An 18,322-nucleotide genomic window follows, 5' to 3' on the forward strand; every position below is an offset into this window, starting at 1 on the left:
GCTGGGATCTCACCAGTCCAAGGTACTCAGGTTGCAAAGCTGCCAGGTAAAGTTCGTAGCACAATCCTTGAAGGGAGATGATCTGTTCTTCCAGCGTACCAAGAACAACAGGGGATGGTGTCAGCACACACGATTTTTCTTCTTGAAGCACACACACTGCTGCTTTTTACAGATTTTTATACCCTCAGTTCAGCTGCTTTGAAGCATTCTCAATAGTGTAAATCATTGTCTTTTCTCTTGACAAGGGGTTATCTGATTTGGAACATCTCAAGAAACTGATTGATAATCAGGAAACACATAAGGTTAGGGAGTAACCAGATACTTGGGAGCTAGCTTGAAATTCCTATGGATAGCAGATATACTGATGGGATATCTCATGGTTTCTTTAGAATCAATAGATAGTTTGCAGCATCAGGATTTTGGATTTTTACTTGTTGTGAACAAGCCTTAGCTTAGCATGACTTTTCCAGATCTTACTATAGTCTTTTAACAGACTTAAGGCAATTATTGGAGTGTTCATAACCTTTGGGTAGGAGGACTTCCACCTGTCGTCCTGGGAAAAGTATGACAACACCTGTGGTCAGGGTTCCAACAGGCTGGACGCTGTGATGAACCCCTTTACCATTGTTCAAATGTTGCCCATTCCCCCTCTGACTCGGTCTCTTGCCTCAGCATTCCCTAACCCAGCAACTGAGTTTTAGTCAATCAAGTTTAAATAGGCCTCCCATAGTGGAACCAGGGAATGTACGGCCCGAGATGCCTATTAAACTTAGAGGTGTGTGTGTGTCGGGGGGGGAGGGGAGTCCTTTGTAAATCCAGATTAGAACTGGTCTGATAAATGCTGAGCTGGGTGTGTGTGAACATGGGTTAATTAGCATTTGGAGCACAGATTCCCCATCATGCAATGCTCCCCTGCTTCTCTGATCCCAGAATTCACTGCGGTCTTTGCTTCGGGCTTTCTGTTCTCCTTCTCTCATGTAAATGAATGGCCATCTGTTTCCATTTTGGATGCAGATGAGACCTAGGGCAGTTGTTTCACTCTTGTCACCCTTATCTGGAGGGTCTTAGGTGTGTCTCTCACTGCATCTTAATCAGTTTCATTGGGGGGGGGGGGCGGGGGTGAGTCCTTTGTGAGTCAAACAGGCTGTGTCCTGTGCCAGGGTTGCCCAAGAACACAGAGCTGAGACGTAACAGAGGGACACGGCAAAAGTGACACCGAAAGTATCACTTCTGGGTTTCACCGCAGCTGCAAGCAGAGATTTTGCCACTTCTTTGGCCCATGGCCCAAGGCAAAGCAGCCTGCACAGGGCAAAGCAGCCTGCACAGGGTTCCCCTCCCTGTCCCCCAGCACACTGACGCTGGGGAGTGCACCAGATGGTGCACATTTGATTAACCAGAATATTTGATTAACCGGCATCCTCCATCCCCGGGGCATGCCGGATAACAGAGCTTTTACCATAGTTATCTATGTTAATCTAAAGTCAGTCAGAAGGCAGGGTAGATATGCACTTTTATACACAAAATAAATAAGAGTGAGAGTAAGCACAAGCTTTTGTGAACCAAAGTTTACTTCATTAAATGATATGAAAGGATAGTTTAAAGCAGACTATAAAGTGGAGTGATTAATTAGAATACAATAGGTGAGAAAGCAGGAAGGAGAGAGAGGGAGTACTGTGAGAGGCATCAAGCAAAGAACCTGTAGGAACAAAGGAGTCACAAAAGCTAATCCAGGTAATGGGATAAGAATCTGCAGTCCCTGTTTAAACCATACTTAACATGGTCCAATTTGTGGATGATTTCTTTAACCATAGTCATAGTTGGCACTTGTGAGGCTTCACTTGGAGTACTGTGTTCAGTTTTGGGCACTGCATTTCAAGAAAGACTTGGACAAGTTAGAAAGAGTCTAATAGGAGCAATACAATTTTTTAGAGGTCTGGAAAACAAGATTTATGAGGAAAGACTGGAAGTAGTAGGATTATTTCATCTGGAGAGAAAATAGTGGGGGCATTTGGTGTCAGTCTTCAGATACCTGAAGGGGAGTTATAAACAGGATGGTGATAGACCTATTTTCTGTAGCTGCAGAGGACAGCACAAGGAGTTAATGGTCTTAAACTACAGCAAGGGAGATTTAGGCTGGAGATTAGGAAGAATTTTCTCACTGTGAAGATAGGTAAGCATTGGAACAGGCAGCCTAGGCAGGTTGTGGAATCTGCGTCTTTAGAAGTTTTTAAGAGCAACGTAGACAAACACATTGTCTGAGATGGTTTAGATGATGGTCCATGCTTGAGCAGAGGGCTCAACTAGATGATCTCCTGAGGTACCTTCCAGTCCTCCTTTTCTGTGATTCATTATATTCAGTATTACATGATGTGGGATTTGAAAAATCCACATTTCTTGTGAATGAGAGACATTTTTAAATCACCTGAAACAGATAGACTTAAACCAGAAAGGGTTTGGCATATTATTTTGATTTTTATAGTAAATAGCATGAATCTTAAGCAAGTGTTTTTGATTATTTCTGCATTCTTTACATTGTTTTTGCCCAAACTAATACAAAAATGATCATTACTGCTAGAATCTGATTTGTTAAATATCTCTTTTAATTGCAGACTCCTATACATTCTCCCCAACAAATATTTCCAGATGCCAGGAGAGATGTCTCTTCTCCATTGAACGAAGATCAAGGGGAGAGCTCAGATGAAAATGAAGCTAATGATAAAAGCAAGAAAAGATTAAAATCCCCTTCCAGGAGAGACAGCTACAGTGATAGCAGTGGAAGTGGGGAAGAAGAAGTAGTAGGGAGTCCAGCAGAGACAGTACTGGCTGGAAGCCCTGGCTGGAAGTCTGCCCTATACCATACTTCAGATCAAGTGATTGCTCAGGCACACAGTCAGTATGAAATTACTTGTAGCCAAGAAGAGGTGGCCATCCACTACTCTACTCATGAGGTCCCTAGGAAACCAGAGTTTGAGGATAGGTATATTTATAACAGTTATTTATTTTGCAAAAGTTCTATTATGGTTTTTCATAGGCACAGAAGAGTCAGAAGGGTAGAATTCCCCTACAGAATGGAAAATAAACTAGATAAATTGGACTTCAGTTTGTGAAAAAAGATTTATTTCACATAAAATAAACATCAAAAGTTGGTTTATTTGGGTTGGGGGTGTGAGATCCACCCTGACTTTGGGTTTTTAAATATTGGCAAAAACAAGAGTTTAGAGGTGAACTCTCTGTGAAGTGATACATTGTATCTCCAGTATATTGTTTAAACTCTTTCCTTTTCTTCCTGTAGTAATCTTCCATCACCACTTCCACTGGACTTGCCACCAGTACCAAGCTGTAGGACTGTTCCTGATATTGCTGCTCCTGATTTGATGGGGGATGCCTACACCAGCTCTGTCTCTGAGCTAATTTCCCAACAGGGAGGGATGAAATCATTGCTCAGCCAATTCGAAAAACATACTGATGAATATGAACCAGTAATTTCTTTCTTTCTTTCTTTCTCTGCACCGCGCGTGTTAAATTCTGTGGGGGAGGGAGGGTTTGGAGCGTTGGTCAGTCATGATTTTGGCAGCAACCAAATGCAAGATATGCACGTTTACTTACAATTAAAACTGTTTTTCTAGATGACCTTCTAAGTTTATACTTGACTGGAGGCATATTTTAGAAAAGGCATGTGTACATTCTGCTTATTGTAGGCGGCCATTTGTAAAATCTGAAATGTTGTCATTATTCACACATTTGTCCCTAGGTATGTAGAGCCTGGGCCACCTAAATGATTCAGAGGTTTTGCTCTTTCTTTTAGCTGGGCTGTAAAACTGTCATCACAAGCTCTAAAACTGCCTGTGTAACTTGTGAACGTTTTCACTCTACAGATGTAATGGAAGCGCATCCTGAGCATAAGCACCAAAAATGACACTTACATGATTGAGAAACTTCCATTTAGGCTCGCAAAGGAAAATAGTATTCTCTCCTAAATGTCTAACTAGCCTGAGGCAGTATTTTGGGACTACTCATTTGTCAACTAATACTTTCTCCATTAACATCCTCTGAGACTTCTTGAAGTCCTTACATTCCCTCCATTTTTGCTGTGCTACATTCATCCACAAGATCCTCTGCTCTCTTCAGAATTTTCTGACATTGGTTTTTAATATCTGTGAGGCATTGTTGTTGTGCATCTCAAAGTGTCTCCTGCTCTCTCTTTCCTTGTCAGTTCACAGAGTCAAAGACAGGGCTCAAAACTGAGCCTTCATATTTCTCATTGTAGTACAAAGCACCATAAGGTATACAGCCAAGTGTACAGCTCTGCCAGATCTAAAAAGGAACACTAAATTCAAATGCAAACCCAATGCATGCATGTGTACAATGTCTTGCCTTTTGGCAACTGAAATGTTCAGCTTTGTCCTTTTGTACAAGACCATTTTCTTCCTTCAGATTTATATCCATCAGTGTTTTGCCCTGATCCTGCAAACATGTAGAGTTTTTCTAAACATGAAAGTTAATCAAGAATTAAATAGCATTTAAAGACTATATACCTATTCAAGGAATCCCAGAACAACAGCAGTCTCCCTATGCCTAAAGAAGGGCACTTGTGCCTCAACGTTTGCAAAGAACTTTGTTCCAGCTACTCATTTGGTCTAATAAAAGATATCACATCTTCCCAAAGAATCTTGCCTGCCTATGTCCATAGACCAACATGCCTACAACAAAAAACCCTGCAGAGTTAATCCAGACTCCCTAGTCTGGAATATTTGCATGTATAGACAAGCCTATGTTCAATTGTATGCACAAGAGCAGTCCCCTTGGGTCTGTATTTGTGTTGAGTGAATTGGTTAATAAAGTCTCCTTAACCTATGTGAATTTAAATAACTCAGACTACCCATATATTTTTACAGTACACACTATTTATTTGCCTATATGAAACTGTCCATATTCAAAAGCTTATGTTCTAAAACATAATTTTCTTCTCTTAGGAAGTGGAGCTCGAAGTCTCCATGACTAAATCAGAAAAGGGAAGCCTTGGCTTTACAGTGACCAAAGGTAATGATGATGTTGGCTGTTACATTCATGACATTGTGCAGGATCCTGCCAAAAGTGATGGTAGACTGCAACCAGGAGACCGTCTTATAAAGGTAAGGCAATTAAAACTCCATAGTAGAACATATTCCAGGGCTAAAGGGATTTATGTGAAAAATGAGAGGAAATCAACAAACTTTGGGTCAGAAGAATCTGGACTCCAAATTGTTTGGTGTACTGAATGAATTATGTGGGTCAGAAGCAAAAATAAATGCACATGTTGAAATCATGATATAACAGCTGTGGAATTAACTTAAATATAACTATAAAATAAAACCTGAAAGATTACTTTAAAAAAAGTGGGCACTGTGTAACCCTTCTTCCAAACTTTGGGTTGAAATGAATTGGCTCAGTATAGTTGATAGTGTGATTATAGTTAGGCTAAATCCTGATTACTCAGAATGTTCGGATAAGCTTGTACAATTTTCTGCATATTCCAGACATTCCTAACAACAGGGAAAACAGCTTTAAATACTTTGAGCCAAACTGAAGCAAGTTATAACTCCATAAATTATCATGGAATAGGAATGTGCTTAATGACACTCTTAAACCCTATATCTGCAGTTAACTTTGTACAATGGGTAGTCCTACTGAAGTGCATTAAATTAAGCAGGTATGACTGTCTTAACAGATAATATGAGTTGTTAGAATAATCTTAAATCTTTAGTAAAGAATGGAAGCATAATCTGGGGATCTGAGTCTGGCTTTCAGACCTCTCTAAAATTTTATTCTTCCATTTTCTGGAACAGTTATACACTGTACCTTTCCTGTCATTTCCCATTTATAGTTAAGGATTTGATTCTTGACTTGTAACATTTTCATCAAACATGTTTATCAATGCGAATGGATATCACCATAAACTACAATCTCTGCCCTGTCAACTTACAGTGTTTATAGTTTGGGCATTTAATAGGGCCACTAACTAAATTACTTTAGCAATGCTGGATGTTTAAATTGGAGTAAAAACTAGGATGTTTCTTTTGCTTTTATCCTCACAGGTTAATGATGTGGATGTTACTAACATGAGTCACACAGATGCTGTAAATTTTCTTAGAGCTGCCCCAAAGACGGTCAGAATAGTGCTTGGCCGGGTTCTGGAGTTACCCAAGATTCCCATATTACCTCATTTACTGCCTGATATTATATTAACATGCCATAAAGAGGAGCTGGGTAATAAAAATTTTATTGCTGCTGACCCTTGTATGGAATATATTTGTTGTTCCACTTTTAAAAACCACACTCAATTCCTAAAAAAGATTTTTATTTTTTCCTTCTGCACAGGTATCTCTTTATCTGGAGGTCACGATAGCCTTTACCAGGTGGTATATATTAGTGATATCCAACCAAGCTCAATTGCTGCCAAGGAAGGCAGTCTCCGTATGTTAGATATCATCCATTACATTAATGGAGTCAACGTACAGGGAATGACTCTGAAAGAAGCCAGAAGAACATTGGAAATGTCACTTCCTAACGTGGTGCTAAAAGCAACAAGGTATCGTCTGGGAGCAAATTCTTTCCTGTGCTTTTTAACTGGAATAATTGTATCTTAATCCCCCTTAAAATATTTTTCTAGCAGAACTACCACCCCTGGGTGTGATAATGGCTGATGTATCTTTAGGTTTGTTCCTTCAGGATGTTCTATCATCAAGATAACATGTTCCAGTGGAGCTGAGTACTCATTTGCACTGAAATAGGGCAGAGTAATGACCTATATGTAATAAATAAAGCCAGTCAGAATGTGGCCGTTTTTTCCTTTCATAAACTCTTTCTTTCTAGAAAAACCTCTATGTTGTCTAAATACTTTACTTTTAATGACAAAAGTTATGCCTGTTTTTAATATTTTATTGAAATAGTCCTCGCTATTGAGGCAACTGAGGAAATCAAAGGACTTCCTGGGGCAGGAGGCAGAAACCAAAGGAGGGAGGGAGAGCCCAGAGACACTAGCTGCTGTTGCAGCCAGAGCAATGGGGGAAGTGATAGAGGGGTAGAAGCCTAAGCACCACAACTTAACCCCAAAGGGCTGCATGTGGCCCATGGGCTGCTAGTTGAAAAATCTTGCTCTGTCTATTCTCTAGGCCCTTGTGCATCTGAGTAGTCAGACCATATTTTGTTATCAGTGGAACTGGGCTTGGGAAAGAGTCCATGTAGACATACCTCTGCTGTAGTCTGTACAAGCTCCAGAGAATTGAGAAAACAGGTGAAGACTCGCATTGTTTCAGGGTGCTGCAGCCCCAGTCTTTCTCCCACCGTATCAGGAGGAAGGAGATAGAGTAACTGAGAGACCTAAGCTCTGGCAAGTGATAAGATGTTGCATTCCTAATGTTGTATGCATACAATTCCTTTTTGGAAATAAAGCATGAGTGTGTGTGTGTGTACTTCTTGTAGGGATGGTCACCCTTTGGTTCCAAAGTTCAAGGATGCTAATTCAAGTCCAAACTCAAAAAAAGCCAATGGTAAGCAACTCCTGGTTTTGTACTGTAAATTAAACTTCTTTTATGATTGACAGCCATGTATTATCTTTATCTTTTGCATGCAAGACTCCAGAATAGTGCACTAAGCTTTAGTAAATTCTTGGTTTATGTAATATGTCATTGTTGCAAGGTACAGCCCAAAGTGATTCAGTGCTTCCAGAGGTATTGTTTACACACAACTTTTGTCTGCAGAAAAAACATGAAATAGCCTCTCCTTTCCCCCACCCCTGTGTTAGGCTGGTGTTTTTAAGTTCATATCCTTGATATGTCTTAATATATTCTAGTCCACCAAAGGCATTAATTAAGTGGTCAGGAAGTATCAATGATGCTTGAATACATGTTGTTTCCTTAAGGAAGTTTACTCTGAATCTTCTTGCTGTTACAGTTGCACATAGACTTTTGATTAGAGTTCAGTTTTGATTCAGGTTGTACAATCATGCAGTGAACACAGCTATTTTTCTACTGTGAAAAATAAAGAAGACATAATCACACTCTACTTTTCACAGTCGGAAAATGTGAAGGGGAAGCCCTACTAGGAGTGGAGGGGAGCCCTGCCCTCTGCTTCCTGGTGGAGTCCTGGGACCTGCATGGCAGGGGATGGGGCAGGCAGCCAGCTACATCACAAGGGGCTTCCCTCGGTGGCACGCAAGTGCTGGGAGCTGCACATCCACCGCAGGTAGCCCCACACAATAGAGGCAGGCCAGCCTGGCTTCACTCCTTGTCACCACGTGCAGCTTTGGCTGGCGGTGCCTGCTGCTGTACAGCAGCACCTGCAGGGGCCACAAACACTCACTGCCTGCTGCTACCACTGGCAACAGGTTCTGTGCGCCATGGAGGAGAGTGTGTGGGGGTCCTCACACCCCTCCACCCTCCCTCAAATCCTACAAACCCCATGCCCACAACCATACCCACACGTTGCCCACCTGAGCTCCATGTTCTTGCTGCCCCCCCGCAACGGGCTCTGTGTTCCTGCCAGCCCCAGCCCCATGCTCCATGCCCCCACCCAGCTGCAGATCCCCTTCCCCCAACCCCCATCGCTTCCCTGCCTGCTGCCTGGAGTGAGTACTGTAACAGGGAGAGGAGGAGGAGCTGCTGGATGCCGGGGAAGCCGAGCAGGTCCCCTGGCAGCTGCAGTAGCGGCAGCAGCAGCCTTGCCCAGAAGCTGTGTGCTGGCTGAGCCAAGCCTTTCCATACACAAGGGTGGGAGCAAGGTTTGTGGGCTGGGTAGGGTACAATTAGTTGTTGGGAGCCCACAGGCTGGATGAAATTGCCGTGGGCTGTATTTTGCCCACTCTTGCCTTAGATCCTAGGCTTTTGGGAGTGGCAGCCTTCCTGTGTTTCTCCAAAGTGCCATACATCCATTTAGCATCATAATTCATGCTGTAGACTATTATGCTTTTTGTCAATGATTGTCCCTGTGAAAGTTCATAATTTATTGTATAATCATCTTCCCTCATTCCTTCAAAATCTGCATATATCATGTTGTCTTAAAATACTGTCACTCAGGCATTCATTAGTGTGGTTATGTGCCCCATTCACCTTAGGTTCTTTCATTCTATTTAATATCTCTGGGTAGAAGGACATTTCCTAACAAGTTAAACATGGTTCTTTATAATAAATAATTTAATTTAAGGCAATTTATCACTACTAGCCTTTTATTATGAAATGGTTATTGATTTGTTCCATTTTGTTTAGGCCATTTCCATGGAGCTAGCTATGGCAAAACAGAAAAGGCACCTGATATTTACGTGCCCAAGGTAAATACAAAGAAGCAGTTGCACTTACACAGTTAATTTGTTTCCTTCCAGTAGGTTCTGGACTTGCAGTATTTCCTAGTCTGGGTATTTTCATTAAGTAAAGAAAAAAGATATATTTGACAGGCATCTCTGGTTAAGACCAACTTATTGTTTTTAAATGGGAACACAGCATTGTGAATGAATCTGAATTGCCAACAGTCAGTAAGCGAACATGGGTTTGAAATTATTTTTCCAGTGCCCAGAATTGCATAAGGAAATGATAAATAGTCTTGCAGTTAAGGCACAGGGCTATAACTCAGGAAAGTTGGTTTTATTCCTAGATCCCCCAGAGCTCATGTGTTACGTTGGCCTTCTGATTTAATCTCTACTTCATCCTTTGAAAAATGGAGGCAATGATCACCTTTTTCACAGGGGGTACAGGAGATCTGAGGGAAAATTAATGTTTGAGCATGTAGGATAGAGCACACTATATAAGTGCAAAGCATTGTATAGTCTTTTGTAATGATTCTTTCTCTTACCTTAGGCAAGAGAAGAGGTATGTCACTTGTAGGGGAGATTGTTCTTTTGGGGGACTTTGCCACAGTCAAATAGAGCTTTACTGTCAGAGTGTTTTTCCAGATAGTCTAGCAAACCTTTCCTCCTTTGTTTCATCTTTAGCTTCTGATACAGTACTTCCTAATATAGTTGCATTTCAGTTTAAAACTATAAAAATGTAAGTTGCCTTTGGGATTATATTGTCTCCCCTCCTCAATCGAGGAAACAAAAAAAGGCTGTATTGTTCTGTCTGTACTCCTTGTAGCTTCTAAGAATGGAATACTATTAGAGGAGCAAATACCAAGTGCTTATTGTCTCTCTGTTTCATTTAGGTTAATGGAGAAAGCATGCCAGGAGTTTCTCCAGCAAATGCAGTTGGTGATATTCATCAGCCAAAAGGGCTAATGAACTTCACTGTCTCTAGAGATGTGCCCTCCAGTGTTTTTATAAATCAGATATCAGAGTTTTTCAAATGCAGTGGTAACTCAGGTAAGAAGAAAACATCTGTCTGATCACATCTCCATACCACTGAATTCAAGAGCAGGAGATAGAGATTGGGCAGTAAAATTTGCTGAATAATACAAAAAGTGGGAAAAAATTAGCTTTGTTGCTTAACAATCCTTTTATTTATTTATTTCAATGTCATCATCAGGTCCTAATTGCTCTCCTAAAAAATTATTTCCCAAGAAAGATGGACATAAAGTGGTAGGATTAGTATTTTCATAGATTTCATAGATATTAGGCCTGGAAGGGACCTCAGAAGATCATCGAGTCCAGCCCCCTGCCCCAGAGGCAGGAAGTCAGCAGGGATCATAGGATCCCAGCAAGATAAACATCCAGATCTCTTTTGAAGGTGTTCAGAGTAGATGCTTGAACCACCTCCAGTGGCAATCTATTCCAAACCTCAGGGGCTCGGACAGTAAAGAAGTTCTTCCTTATGTCCAGCCTAAAATGGTCATGGAGGAGTTTGTGACCATTCGAATTTGTCATCCCTTGGGGCGCTCTGGTGAACAAGTGTTCCCCCAGATCCTGGTGAGCACCCCTGATAAACTTATAGGTGGCCACCAGATCACCCCTGAGCCTGTGCTTTTCCAGGCTGAAAAGTCCCATGGCTATCAGCCTCTCTTCATAATGTCTGCTTTCCTGACTTCTGATCATGCGCATGGCTCTCCTCTGCTCTCTCTCAAGCTTCTCCACATCCTTTTTGAATTGTGGAGCCCAAAACTGGAAGCAGTACTCCAGCTGCAGCCCCACCAAGGCCGAGTACAACAGCAGAATGATGTCCTGGGATTTGCTCGAGAAGCATCTATGGATGCAAGCAAGCATTTTGCATGCTTTACTAGTAGCAGTATCACACTGAAGACTCATGTTCATGTTGTGGTCAATCATGACCCCCCAAGTCCCTTTCACCTGTAGTGCTAGCCAGTGTAGCACTGCCGAGCCTATAAGGATACTGCAGGGTTTTTTTCCCAAGGCAGAGAACCTTGCACTTTTCAGTGTCAAACACCATCAGGTTCTCATCCGCCCATTTCCTGAGCCTGTCAAGGTCAGGCTGGATCACCCTCCTGTCCTCAGGTGTGGATGCTTTACCCCAGAGTTTGGTGTCATCAGGGAACTTGGCCAGTCTGCTTCTGATACCAATGTCCACATCATTAATGAAGATGTTGAACAATATGGGCCCAAGGACAGAGCCTTGTGGGACCCCACTGGTCACAGGGCACTATGACAATTGACTTCCGTCAACCACCACCCTCTGGGTCCTACCACGGAGCCAATTCCCCAGCCAGTAGATTGTGGTGCGGTCGAGATGCACCAGACTCCAGGCTTGGGCAGGTAGCGCGATCGTGGTGTGGCCGAGCGGTACCAGTGGGCCATGGTGTGGCCAAGGCCGCAGTTAGCCAGTTTTACTAAGAGGTGATAATGGGATACCAGATTGAAGACTTTTTTTAAAGTCAAGATATATGAGACAAATCTCTTTTCCTTTTTCCAGGTGATAGGTCACCTGGTCGTAGAAGGAAATAAGATTGGTCAAGTAAGACCTACCCACAACAAACCCATGCTGGTTATCCCTCAGGATGTTGCCATCGTCCAGTCTGTTAAGAATGGCCTCTTTAATAATCTTTTCTAAGACCTTCCCTGGGATAGAGGTCAGGCTGATGGGCCTATAGTTTGCCGGATCCATTTTCCTCCCTTTCTTGAAGATAGGCACCACGTTGGCCTTCTTCCAATCTTTGGGCACTTCACCAAAGTGCCAGGAGTTCTCGAAGATCTTTGCCAGGGCCTGAGCTATGATGCTACCCAGTTCCTTGAGTACCCTGGAGTGTAAACTGTCAGGTCCGGCTGACTTGAAAGTGTCCAACCTCTCAAGGTGTTCCTTCACAAGGTCAGCATTGATGGAGTGTAAGGAATCTCCCTCACCCGGGCCTCCCTGTCCCATAATGGGTAGGGGTGTCCCATGGGACTGATGAAAGACAGAAACAAAGTACTCATTTAGCAAAGTACCCATTTAGCAAGTTGGATTTTTCCTGGGCGTCGGGTGTCAGTTGTCCCATCTGGTTTAGCAGGGATCCAATGTTTCCCTTGCTTTTCCTCCAGCTCTCCACATATCTAAAAAAAAGGACTTTTTATTATCCTTGATACTTGTAGCTAATTGGAGTTCTGTCGCAGCCTTGGCTTTCCTGGTTCGCTCCCTGCAGGTCCGAACCAGTGCAGAGTATTCCTCCTTGAAGGTGGATCCAATCCTCCATCCTTTGTAGGTCTTTCTTTTTAGATGCAGGAGATCCACTAGTTCCCTGGATAGCCAAGGGGGCTGCTGTGCCCTTTTGCTGCCTTTCCTCCGAGATGGGATAGACTTTGCTTGCACATCCAGGATTGCTCCTTTGAGGAGCAACCACTTGTCCTGAACTCCCCTCCCCTTTAGGTTGTGCCCTTTTAGGGATGTCCTGACAAGCTTTCTGAGCTTGTCAAAGTCAGCTTTCCTGAAGTCAAGGACTTCTGTATTGCTGACTGACTTGCCAACTTTACAGCGGATGGTGAAGGTGATCAGCTCATGGTCATTGTCACCCAACTTCCCTTTGATCATTAGGTCGCTGATTAGGTCATCCCCCATTGCCAAAACCAGGTCGAGCAGCACTTTACCTCTCATCAGCCTGTCGACTTCTTGTGTTAGAGCTCATCCACGTATGAGAGAAAGCTTTGTGACCACTCAGATTTGGCTGAGTGCTCTTCCCATGAGATGTCTGGGTAGTTGAGGTCTCCCATGACAACCATGCACCGGGAACATGCAACCTCAGCCAATTCCCTGGCAAACTCCTGGTCAAGCTCTTGATCCGGAGTCGGAGGTCTGTAGTAGACTCCCATCATTGTGTCCCCTGTGTCATGTTCCCCACGGATTTTAACCCAGAGGGTCTCTAGTCGTCCACCGTGGGTGCCAATGTCGGCTTGCAGGGACACATAGCTCTCCTTGAGAGAGAGAGCTACACCCCTGCCCCTTTCATCTACTTGATCCCTCCTGTATAGGGTATAGCCATCTATACCTGTGGCCCAGTCATGGGTGGAGTCTCACCAGGTCTATGTTATCCCATTGACATCATAGTTGTTTGTGTTAAGCAGGAGGACAGGTTCCTCCTGTTTATTCCCCAAGTTCCTGGCATTTGTGTACAAGCAGGAAAGTGTCCCTTTGGGGGCCCTTACCTTGCCCACAGCTCGCTCCAGGGCTGGGGCAGGGGTGGGCTCCCTTAAGTGCCTTGGCCTGCTGACTACCGCCAGCAGGCCAGCACTAGCGGTAGTCCACCCAACCCCCGGCAAGCTCGGTTTTGAAATGGAAAATATAGCATAAAGGCAGGAATGAAAACCATAAATTTTGGCATATCTTAAAGAAAGGGCTTAGAATAGCTGCTGTTTGATAAACTACCCCTTTTTGTCATCTCTTTCCTTTAGGACCATTCATCTTTTTGTATTTTCTGTCATCTTGTTTAATTTATTTGTATAGAAACTGAGATGCCAGGTGATGAGTATTATGACGAGGATGATCATAATGAAGTTGTTCAGTATCTGTTGGATGTTGTCGATGAGGAAGCCCAGAACCTCTTAAATCGCAGTAGTGCAACGTCAGGTGACCAAGTGCCAGGTACTATATGGGAGTGGAAGTGAAGAGTACACAGAGGAGAGGCAATGAATGTTGAATGAGCAATTGACTGACCAGCTATCAAAAAGAGATGGAATAGAAGTGGCTTGCAGAATTAATTTTTCTAAAAGATGCGGTGCATTAGAAGAACACTACAGGTCAGTCGCATCATATGCGCATTTAACTCACGCAATTTCAACTGTACACGGGGTGGGAGGGGGCGGGGCTTGAGTTTGCACGCAGTGCTGCCACTTACCTGGAGGCCCATTATGGCAGTGACGGCCACTGCCTCCAAAACCTCCCGCTGTTGCCCGGGAGCCGTGCCTGGAGCTGTGTGGCCAGCCACCAGGTGGCAGCGGCAGCGTGATGGTGGCCGGGTGGCACGCAGCCATCCCCACCACCACCCCACGCTGCACCGCTGCCGCCAGCCTCACAGCTCTAAGCATGGCGCCACATGTAAACTCAAGCCCCGCCCCCTTTCCCACCCCAAGTATAGTCACCAGTTTTTGCCTTATGCCATTTTCGCCTTATGCACTGACTTCAAAACCTAACCCCCGCGTAAGATGCAACTCCACTGTACTTCTAAGTGCGAGAATGTTTTGTAAAGTCTTGATCTCCACCCTCTGCCCCCCTGGTTTTGGGAGTGCTTTTGTGCCTACAGACAATTGTGGGTAGATTTGATGATGTTTAGATATCTTAGAAGTATGATCAGATACCCATATTGTATCCATTGCAGTTGCAAAATTACACCTGCCATTTTTGAAAAGTATACAGTATTTTTTCTTTGCCAATCCTCTCCTTACTCTTGTATTTTTCTTTGCACCTAGTTCTGCATAAATCAGTACAGCTCCACACCTTTATTGCTGTCTCTGCAACAGAACAGCCACTGTCAACTGAAATGAGCCAGATAGTGAATGCTAATGGGGAATAGTACATGCTAACAGTTCCTGTGAGGCATCACAATCAACTTGCACGTTACTGCATTAAATGAAGTTGGTAGCTGTCACTGGAATTTTTTAGCTCTTGGCACCTCTCACTCGATTATAATTCTTTTAACTCTTTTCCTACTGTTCCTTCTAGACTGTGTTGTCATCTATTAACATGCTCGTAAAACTAGTAAAATGTGTTTACTGAGTAAGAGGAGACTTGGCTAGTTTAAATTAGCTCCATGACTTCTGAAGATCTGGCCCTTTTCATACAACAGTACAGCTTGTCCATTGAACCTAGGGAATGTCATAGTAGTGAAATAGTTAATGTAGGTCTAATTTTGATGATTATCATCAATTGATGATAACTCATGATGAATATACAGAGTAAATAGAATCCTGATTTAGGATTATTGTAAATTAAATTACAGACATATATGGGATCAGATCCTATTCCATCTGGGCACCTAAGTGTGATCCTCTTCCACCTTCCTCAAGTCTATGAAAATTAGCTCTCACAAACAATGCACAGTTCCTTCTCCTTCTCTCTGCTGCTTTTTGTGACTTGAGCCCCCTCTACGTGTTACACTAATACAGTTAAGGTGTTGTTGGCTACAAATGTCCAACTCGGGATCCTTAAAATTCTAGTTTATTAGGCGGATTGAAACACCGTAATCATAAACCTTGGGGCTGGTCCACACACGCACATGCACACATGCACACACATACACACACACACAGTAGCAGGCTACAGAGTCAGGTATACCTATCCTACAAGCGCTGGAGTCTGTCGTTGAGGCTTCTTTCAGTGTGGTGTTATCTTCCAGAAGGGGGTCGCCGGCTGGTCCTTCTGGCTGGACAGGTCTGGTCGAGTTGGAGATCAAGAGGGCGCCGCTGAGGGTCACTTTTCACTGCCTTTTATCTGTCCCTGGCAGACTTTGGTGACTCCCCAGTTTTCTGGTTTGCCCAATCCAGGGGTCATTGACCCTCATGGGACTTCCCCGCCCTCGGTGGCTACTGGACAGCATCTGTCAGCCCCAGGGGTCGTCCGCATGTACGTGCAGGTTTGGGAGTCCGTTGATGAATTTAGAATAGGGCTCTGGGAGTGGTCGAGCTGGAGATATTCAGCCCAAAAGTTGGTCTCTGGTGTTGATTAAGTCAGGCCAGGGCTTCTAGCCCTTGATCAGTGAGGTTTAGAGATTTCCCGGTTGTTACATTGTCTTCTATTGAGTTCAGCTTCCAGGTGATAATTGCTGCCTGCTTCCATGTTACACATTCAATCACTGATTCACTCACTCTTTCAGAGGCCAGCCTGATACAGGGAAGGGCAGTTTGATTCCTGCCCTTGTTAACAATGTTACAGTGTATAACTTACTAAAACACATATAGTTGCAAGTTGAAAGGTGAGGACTATAAAATATAAGCTACAAATGCCATGGCACACAAATAGATAAAAATACCAAACTACAAGGGGAGATACAAAATGCACACATACAAATTTTAAAATACAATTCCTTATCTTAAAGTGAAAGAGAGAGGAAGGCAGAAAAGGTAAAAAAAGAGAAACATATCCAAAGAGGGGAGAGCAAATGCAGGCAAGAGGAAAAGGGGGCCTTCTGCTACATTAGAGGAAAAGGGGACTTTCTGCTACAGTATTAATTGTACCATAAATAGTGACCCTGACACACATTCAAGTCCATCTGTAGCATGGTAATATAGCAAACAAGCCACATAGCTATTCCATATATAATAGGTGCATCTACATGTGCCAATTTAAGGTGCTTTAGCCTGATTTAAGGCACATTAAGGCACATCTACATGTATGCACCCTTAATGCACCTTAAAAATGGCGATTTTAGGCTATTCGTGCGTAAATTTGGTACCTACAAAAGCAGGCACTAATAGCTAAAGCACAATAATGCATGTGTAGACATGTTAAGGAGCATTAATGCTGTGTATGGACTGACTTGGGACCAATTTTAGTCCCACATCAGCCCGCACACACGTCATTAACGCGCTTTAACTTGTGCATGTGTAGATACGAGCCTGAAACGCCTTAATGCACATTAAATTTAAGCACACATTGCAAACATGTGTAGACACGCCCAGTGTGTAACATCTTTGTGGTTCATTTGTATCATGCCTTAAATTGAATGTGTGGCATGACAGGGCTGACTCATGATGGTTCTCAAAGCTCAGCTGAACATTGGGATCTAGAACGGGACAGCCCCATGGTCCAAGACACAGCTATTCCCTACCCAATCAGTGGAATTGGGCTGGGGCCAGCACCAAGTGCTGGACCTGATGCCTCCACCCAATCCCTGGAGGTAGATGGGCAAGTGGTGTGAGCCTGACAGGGAGCAGCTCCCTGGTGTCAGGCTCGCTGCTCCCTGGACTTTTAAAAAGTGAATGTGCACCTGAGCTACACACCTGGTTTTTAAAGGTCTTGGCATGGAGACCCCAAGATCAGGGAGCCCCTCCCCACTCCCAGGGCTCCTTGCACTGGGGATGTCAGAAAATCATCTGTGCAGCCTGACTGCACACATGGTTTTTAAAGGTCCTGGTGCAATGTGGTCCCCAGGATCAGCATGAGGCTCCTTGGTCCCTGTGTCCCAGCATGACATGACCTTTAAACACTGCATGAGCAGCTCAATACAGAAATTCAATTAAAACCTTGTCATTTTTATATATACACCTCAACTTAATACCAGTGCAAATAATTGCTCAATTAAAACAAAATTGAAATAACCCCAAATTTTGATTTTGTTACCAAAAAAAACCCAAACCCTAGATTGACACTCACTTAAAACTACAAATTCTTTACACTCTTTTGGCAGTAGAGATGGACTTCAAAGCGGACATAAACTATACTTTTAAGTCCTTGTAAGCGGGACCAGTGCAGATGTCCTTTATCTGTCTGAGAATTAGGTGTCTCCTCTCTCTCCAGCTCTTCATTTCACTGTGTTTCTCCAGCAGGTTCTTTAGCAGCAAATGGGAAGCTGATAGAGGAGAAAAATGAAGATACAGACTGTGATGGATCATCATTGCCTGAAGACTTTCCAGAGGTATGACAGAGTTGGTAGTGCCATTCTTTGCTGATCCTTATTTCTCAAACAACTTACTTGACTTCTCATTTCTTTAATCTCACAGAATTTGTAGAAATAATTCCATCTGCATTTTAAATTGCTCTATCCCTATCGTTTGATAGACTTTTTCAAAATAGTGTCAGGAAACAAGAGTATGGAAATAGTTTTTTTTTTTTACATATGGTATAATTAAGCTGTAATGCATTAACTGGGCAAAAGAACTAACCAGAGAATTAATTTAAGTAGCTTTTTACAGGCAAAAATGAAAGTCACTGGGTTTTTAAAAATGCAGTGCTAACAAAATGCCATTAAAATACTATTTCAAGTGTTTTAGGCAGAAAGTTTT

The 18,322-nt window shown here is 43.1% G+C and overlaps 1 protein-coding gene across 10 annotated transcripts in view; it reads left to right on the forward strand.

Annotated features, from left to right (window-relative positions):
• Nucleotides 1–18,322, forward strand: part of PTPN13 (protein tyrosine phosphatase non-receptor type 13) — a 234,938-nt gene that overhangs the window by 200,342 nt on the left and 16,274 nt on the right. For 7 of the 10 annotated variants that reach the window (XM_014600565.3, XM_019488152.2, XM_059722263.1 and 4 more), the window contains 10 exons: nucleotides 2,610–2,977; nucleotides 3,293–3,479; nucleotides 4,974–5,132; nucleotides 6,075–6,246; nucleotides 6,358–6,568; nucleotides 7,462–7,529; nucleotides 9,243–9,304; nucleotides 10,171–10,327; nucleotides 13,830–13,967; nucleotides 17,864–17,955. In XM_014600565.3, the coding sequence (XP_014456051.1) occupies nucleotides 2,610–2,977; nucleotides 3,293–3,479; nucleotides 4,974–5,132; nucleotides 6,075–6,246; nucleotides 6,358–6,568; nucleotides 7,462–7,529; nucleotides 9,243–9,304; nucleotides 10,171–10,327; nucleotides 13,830–13,967; nucleotides 17,864–17,955 (1,614 nt within the window). The remainder of the gene's footprint in view (nucleotides 1–2,609; nucleotides 2,978–3,292; nucleotides 3,480–4,973; nucleotides 5,133–6,074; nucleotides 6,247–6,357; nucleotides 6,569–7,461; nucleotides 7,530–9,242; nucleotides 9,305–10,170; nucleotides 10,328–13,829; nucleotides 13,968–17,863; nucleotides 17,956–18,322) is intronic. The other 3 variants (XM_059722262.1, XM_059722268.1, XM_059722269.1) reach the window with 1 other exon arrangement.

This window comes from Alligator mississippiensis, chromosome 2, assembly GCF_030867095.1.
Source record: "Alligator mississippiensis isolate rAllMis1 chromosome 2, rAllMis1, whole genome shotgun sequence".
Lineage (NCBI taxonomy): Eukaryota > Metazoa > Chordata > Crocodylia > Alligatoridae > Alligator > Alligator mississippiensis.